The sequence below is a fragment of the Metarhizium acridum genome (genome assembly GCF_019434415.1).
Source record: "Metarhizium acridum strain ARSEF 324 chromosome Unknown scaffold_555, whole genome shotgun sequence".
NCBI classification, from domain to species: domain Eukaryota; kingdom Fungi; phylum Ascomycota; class Sordariomycetes; order Hypocreales; family Clavicipitaceae; genus Metarhizium; species Metarhizium acridum.
Genome location: NW_027094039.1, coordinates 1,042,991 through 1,050,022, shown reverse-complemented (window position 1 = coordinate 1,050,022; position 7,032 = coordinate 1,042,991). Strand labels below are relative to the sequence as shown.

General features: G+C 50.6%; 2 protein-coding genes across 2 annotated transcripts; both read right to left on the bottom strand.

Moving 5' to 3' along the window:
• Positions 1–953: 953 nt before the first annotated feature.
• Positions 954–4,241, bottom strand: J3458_019052 (uncharacterized protein; the record flags this gene model as incomplete). The annotated part of the gene is made up of 1 exon (XM_066121380.1): positions 954–4,241. One exon carries the CDS (start codon positions 4,239–4,241, stop codon positions 954–956), a length of 3,288 nt encoding a protein of 1,095 aa, XP_065973737.1.
• A 560-nt stretch (positions 4,242–4,801) lies between these two features.
• Positions 4,802–6,742, bottom strand: J3458_019051 (uncharacterized protein; the record flags this gene model as incomplete). The annotated part of the gene is made up of 1 exon (XM_066121379.1): positions 4,802–6,742. One exon carries the CDS (start codon positions 6,740–6,742, stop codon positions 4,802–4,804), a length of 1,941 nt encoding a protein of 646 aa, XP_065973736.1.
• Positions 6,743–7,032: the final 290 nt, after the last annotated feature.

Sequence of the window (7,032 nt, the reverse complement as noted above, 5' to 3'; positions counted from 1 at the left end):
TTAAATGATTAAATAATATAAATAATTTAATTATATAATATAAGCTTATATAAGATTAATTAAATAATTTAATAAAATATTAATCAAAAATATTATAAAATTAATTATAAAAATAAAACTTATTAAATTAAAAATTTAAGTATAAGATTATTTTCTTATATTAATAATTTAATTATAATTAAATAATTTATATAATTTTTTTAAGTTATAAGTATAAATATTATTATATAATATATAATTTTTTCTTATATAAAAGTTTATTTTAAAAAAGCTTACATTTATTATTTTATATTTATTATATTATTAAAATATTATTCTATTTAAAATAATATTTTTATATATAAATTACTCTTTTAAATATTATATATTTTAAGAGATATTTTATATAATATTTAAATATTTTAAAAGATTTCTTATAAACTTAATAATATATTAATATAAGTTAAGTATAAGAACTTTTAAAATATTACTTTTATAATATATTTAACTTTTAAATTAAATTAAATTTTAAAAGATATATTATATAATATAATAGTATTTTAAAAAAATATATTTAATAGCTTTACTTTAATAAATTTTAAGTTTCTATCTCTATAAGAGCTCACGTTATATTATAATACTACTACTTATAAGGTAATAAACTATATACTAGCACTTAATTATAAGCTTAAGACTAGGTATAGTATATTAGTGTAATAGCCTAGCCCAGCGGACTATCGTGAGTGTTAGCACAGATATCCGGGCGCAAACCCGAGCCGATGATCGTGGAGCTAAAAGGGTACGAATTAAACTGGCTGCCTATTAGTAGCATGCTCAATTGACACTATACGGCCAATGTCCACAAGCTGCTTCAAGGTCGGGCTTAGGCCCAGGCTGTAATAGTAAGACTTGGAATATTAAGAAAACAGTCACGAGAATAAAGCAAAAGAAGCAGTTGCTAGAAAGTTATTTTATTATAAGCTTCTAGCTATACTATCCCCTCCCCCTCCCCCCCTCCCCCCCTCTTCTTGTTGCTGGTCCTCCTCGTAAAATTCCAACTGTCGTTGGCCGTCCTTTATCACGACACGCAATCGAAGACATGCGTTGTCGTGATGCCTGCATGGGCCGGCGGGCTTGACTGGGCAACGGGTGCCGAGCTGGGCAACGTCCACATAACAGGACCATTCGTGCATCCGGCCGTTCTCCATAAAGTCCCGAATATTGGCAGCGCCCCCGTCCTCTAAGAGGACGTGGAACAGGTCGATGGCAATGTCATCGAATCTGATTTCACTGACTCGCTGCGCAAAGCGCAGGTTCCGCGAGGCGCCGGCGAGCCTGGTGTAGTATTGGGAGACTATGTTGGAGCCGTCACTGCTGCTGCTGTCGCCGCCAGTGTCGTTGCCAGAGTCTAATCGAGCGCGCTTCCTCGCCTGAGACGCTGGAGGTGAAAGCTGGCGTTGGGCCGTCTCGATCTGCGCCTGCAGGGCATCGGCCCTGGCCTCCGCGTCCCGCTTGTCCCGCGAGATATTGTCTAGAGATCGCTTCAGGACTGTATTGGCATTGGTCGTCTGGTCCACGTCACGCTGCAGGGAAGCATTGCTCTGCGTGAGCTGCGTCATCTCGCGCTCCTTGGCCTGGAGCTGGGACCGGAGGCTTTGCGCTTCGGCAGCAGAGGTGGCCGCCATGGATTCCATCTTGGAGGTAAACGCATCAGCGAGACTGTCGACCATGGATTCAACCGTCTGCGAGTTGGCTGCCGCCGATTTCAACTGCTCGATTTCTTGGGCCGCCCTGGCCAGGCTGGCCACGAGCGTGTGCGACGATCGTAGTGCATCGTCGGCTTGGCGGGTAGCGGCCGCTGTGGCATCGTTGGCGCCGCAAAGGGTCGATTCGAGCTGCGACACACGCGCGGTCGAGTCTGCCAATCTGGCCACGGCGTCGGCGAGCTCTTGGCTGAGCTGAAGCGCCCGAGAGCTGGCGTCGGAGCTCTCAATGTCGGTCGCCCGGAGCAGCTGTTCGAGTCGAGTCCTGTGACTGTTAGCTGTGGCCAGGCGGGCCTCGCTGACGCCCATTGCGGCCTCGAGTTGCTCGATGCGAGACGTCTTGACGAGGCTGTCATGTTCCAGTCGCGACGCCAATCGATTGGCATCTTCCTCGTGGGCCTTGGCGTTGCTCACCGCGGCCTCGAGTTGCTCAATTCGAGAGCTCTTTGCGAGGCCGTCATGCTCGAGGCGTGATGCTAGCCGATTGGCATCCTGCTGGCGGGTTTCGGCGTCACTTACCGCAGCCTCGAGTCGCTCAATCTGGGCCGTCATGTCGATGATGTCGTCCCGAAGTTGGGAGGCGAGCCGATGGGCATCCTCGCCGCGGGTCTCGGCGTCGTTTACGTCGGCCTCGAGCCGCTCGATGCGCACCTGCTTGGCACGATTGACCGCCTTTCGCCGCGACAGTTGCAGTCTCGTGGCGGAGAGCTCTGCTGTCAACCCCGCGACCTCCTGTTGGCAGGTACCAAGCTGGTCCTCGAGCTGGTCGATGCGGCTCTGCTTGGCGTCTAGTTCCGAGGCTTGGTCTGCTGTTGCCTGCTGTTGCTGTGACATGAGAAGCTGCATAGCTTCCTGGGACCTCTCAATGTCGTTGAGACGAAGCGTGAAAGCCTGTGACACTGTACTGACACACGAGGCCAACATGGCGGGCATGTCCTGGAAACCCTGCGTCACGAGCCTGTTAGTATCATCAAAGCAGGCACCCATGCTAAGGCTGATTTGCCCAGGCACTTGGCGAAGTCTTTGTCGGACAGCCTCAATCTTGCCAGCGGCAGCATCGGCTTTTCGGTTTAATGTCGATGCGCTGTCCGCCAAGGTTGTGGACAGGACTCGCTGCGCTTGCTGTACGTCGGTTAATACTGAGGTGCTGTCCGATATTACCATTGATAGGCTTTGCTGTGCTTGCTGTACGTCAGTTAATACCGACGTGTTATTCGTTATAGCCGTAGATAGGCCTTGCTGTATATCGGTCAATGCTGATATACTATCGGCTACGGTCGTAGATAAGCCCTGCTGTGACGTCTGTACGTTGGCTAGTGCCGAGTTGTTGTCCGTTATTACCGTGGATAGGCTTTGCTGTGCTTGCTGTACGTCAGTTAATACCGACGTGTTATCCGTTATAGCCGTAGATAGGCCTTGCTGTATATCGGTCAATGCTGATATACTATCGGCTACGGTCGTAGACAAGCCCTGCTGTGACGTCTGTACGTTGGCTAGTGCCGAGGTGTTGTCCGTTATTGCCGTGGACAGGTTTTGCTGTGCTTGTTGTATGCCGTTTAATGCCGACGTGCTGTCCGTTACGGTCGCGTCCAGGCTCTGCTGGGACTTCTGCAAATCAGCCAATGCTGAAATACTGTCTGCTACGGTGGTACACAAGGCTTGCTGTGACCTTTGTACGTCGGTGAGTGCCGAGGTGCTGTCCGTTACGGCCGTGGACAGGCTTTGCTGCGACCTCTGTACGTCGGCAAGTACTGACGTGCTCTCAGCCATGACCGTGGATAGGCCTTGTTGGGATCTCTGTACATCGGTTAGCGCAGACGTGCTGTCCCTCATGGCCGTGAACAGGCTTTGTTGTGACCTCTGTAGGTCAGCGAATATCGACGTGCTGTCCGTCAAGGTTGTGGACAGGCTTTGTTGTACTTGGCGAACGCCGGACAAGGCCGATGTGCTATCCGTCAAGGACGTGGATAGGCTCTGCTGTACTTGCCGGACGTTATTCAAGACCGACGTGCTGTCCGATAAGGCTGTGGACAGGCTTTGTCGGACGTCTCGAATGTCGGATAATGCCGATGTACTATCCGATAAAGCTGTCGACAGGCTTTGTCCAACGTCACGGATATCGAATAATGCCGACGTGCTGTCCGACAAGGACGTGGACAGGCTTTGTTGTGTTTGACGCACATCGTTGGTGGCTTGTCTGATGCCAGTACCGACGGAAGCGAGCGAGTCGATTTGGCGCCGGAGACTACTCGAGTCTGTAACAAGGGCCTCAGTGGCGGCCTTGTCATTGTCGAGGTTGGCCGCTTGTTGGGACAGCCGTTCCTCTGTAGCCTGTAACTCGTCATTCTTGATCCGCAAGGCCCGGACAATATCACGAAGATAATTGCACACGGGCTCCGGACTCCTATTGCCAGATGTGGCAAGTACGGTTTCAACCGTCTCTATAAGTAGACTGGGGTCTACGGCAGCGTCCCCTGAGCCGATTGTAAAGGGCTGCATTTTGATACCGATGGGGTTGGTGTCGTTTGGTTGTTTGAATGAGCTGCAAGGTTGAACTGGTGGTTACTTGTAGCTTTTTACGGTACGGTGGAGGGAAGGAGAGAAAAGAGGGAAGAGAAAGTTGTCTTCTGAAGCTGGAAGGGGAGGATTACTGGAGAGTGAGGGGATGCTCTTAATCGAGAAGGAGCACTTGCCGTACTTGCTCCCATTCAAAGTCAATTGATTCATCACGAGGAAGGAAGTCGCGGGTCCTTCAGGCAACGACACTTGATGCCTGGAAAGCAGCTTGGGGACTCACTAATAGCCAAGGGATTCAGTGAAATCGTATTGAAGCAATATGTATTCATCAGACAGCTTGAGCTGAATGCTCTATACTTGAACGAATTTTGACATTAACTCCCGTCTGCAGACGCAGACTCACGCCTTTGATATCCTCCCCCCTTTTCCTCTTTTTTCCTTTCTTCCTCTCACCAACAACTTCCTTTTCAGTTCGTCTTTGCGTTGCTACTTTATTTTGTTTGAAATTGCGCCTGCCAAGGCATTACAAGCATAAAAACCGTTCAATTGCGGCGTCTTTGTCTCTGCCGTTCTCGCCTCGAAGGGCGCCGACGCCCCCCTTGTGTGCTGACGGGTGGCGGAGAAGGTCTGTAGCTTTGGTAAGACGACTGGTGGTACTCGTTGTGCGGCGAGCGTGACCGGCGGCGTCTGTCGGCATCTCTCTGCTCTCCACGTCGAGGAGACCTGCTGTGCCAGCGGCCGTCGGATCTCTCATGCCGGGGAGGCGAGCGCGAGCGCGGGCGGAAGTCACGGCGTCTGTCGGCCTCTCTCTGATCTCTGCGTCCGGGAGACCATGTATCACCGGAGTGGCGTCGGTTGTACTCCAGAGGGCTACGATCTCGCCCTGTGCTTCTCTCGCTTCTACGCTGAGAAGTGTCGTCACGGCTGCGGGATCTCCGGTACTCACGATGTGAGCGCTCTCGACGATCTGGCGACGACGCGCGATTGTCTTCCACTTGGGTAGGGCGTCTGTTCCTAGGTCGACGGCTATCTCTCGGACGAAAGGCAAGCTGTTGTGTCTGGAGCGCTCCCATTTGTACGGGCTCGATTGACGTGCCCCGTCGAGAGGAAGATTGCTCTTGGGTCTCGTTTCGTACGTTGCGGGACGGATGTGAAGCGTCAGACGGACGAGCAGGCTCCGGCTGTGACTGTCTCGGGTCACCTTGGTCCTGAACAGGCACAGGATTGTCAGGCTGAGCTGTACCGGCGTCGACGGGCACGTTGCGGTTGCCGGTTGCCGGTCGAGCTGATGATGCCGTGTTTGTGTCTCCCACATTCTGGCTTTCAGCGCTCGGCTCTTCAAGATCAAGCTTGTTTAAAAAGCCATTGATCAATTCAACGCCATCGGCGCCGGTAATCCGGTCTGAACCGTACTTTGGCTGCACCTCGGCAGAATAGATCTGTGATTGCTCATGAGCAGTCCAGTGATATACCAAGAGATAGACACCCGAGGTTGCACCGTCCAGCTTCCAGAGATTATTGACGGTTTTCGTGCCACGGGCATCGAGTCGCCTATGCCCACCACCTTGGGAATACGTCCGGACATAGCTGTTGTGGCGAGCGGTTGCGCCGACTTTGACAACCGACCCCAGCTCGTAATGCCAGGAGACATGAGCCTTTAGGATGTCGGGACGGATATTGGCCCAGGCAACTGCCTCTTTACAATTGTAAATGGGCATGTCGAATCGTCGAAGCTCTTGAAAATTGGCGGGTGCATTTGCACAGGGTTCGTACTGGATGCGGACGATGCGTGGCTTGTCTGACATCCATATCTCCTGGGAGCCATCTTCACAATCTCGGGGGCCAATGTTGCTATCGATGAACTCTTGCAATGGCTGATGTGGATCTTCTGCCGCACACAACGACAAAAGACTACGTTGGCCTTGCTCGCGTCGGCCTGGCCTGGGCACGAGATGCCACTCCCGCTCGCCTTGTTCGCGTCGGATAACTGTGTCGTACAGCCTGAACTGAGGTTGTGACCAAAGGGTCTCGTTCATGATATCGCTATCAGTCAGGGAGAGGAAGTCTAGGTTTTTCGAATCCAGAAGCCCCAGAGCAATGATGCGTCTGAGAATATCCTGTTTTGCGTTGGACAGGATTTCCAGTGCCTCCAGTCGGTGGTGCTCATCGTCTGGGTGTTTGACGAGGTTGAGAGATGACCACAAGAATGGGAGAACTGGATTTTTCTCTTGGTCTGCCTGCTCAACGGGGCTCGGATTGAAGCTATGACTGACGTATCGACTGAGATTGGTCCGGCAGACTAGGGTCAGACAGTCCAGTCCGTTTTCGAACAAACTTTGGGCCATGCCACTGGTATCTGGCATTGCACATCCCTGCAAAATTCGGCATATAGCCGCGATTTTGTCATTGTGGGACTTGGCGACAATCTCTTGACAAGTTCGAATGTCCGTGAGGACGTTCTCATCACGAGGCGTGGAATTCATTTTGGTAGCGTGCGTGATGGAATTTGCGTAAAGTCTCGGATGGATGATGAAGAAGAGGAGAAGAGGAACACACACACACAGAGATAGAGACATGTGAGCAAAGGAAATGTCAAACGAGTGTGTGTGCCTAGGTGCCAGCAGCTGACAGGCGCCGGTGGCGGTCAACATCATTAAGGTATTCACAGACATGCACTACACAGACCACGCTACTGGCCTACCAAAGGTACACTGATTCACAGTAAATTGCTCGGGGTTCAATGAACGATTCACAAGCTTGGGGCTGGACACTA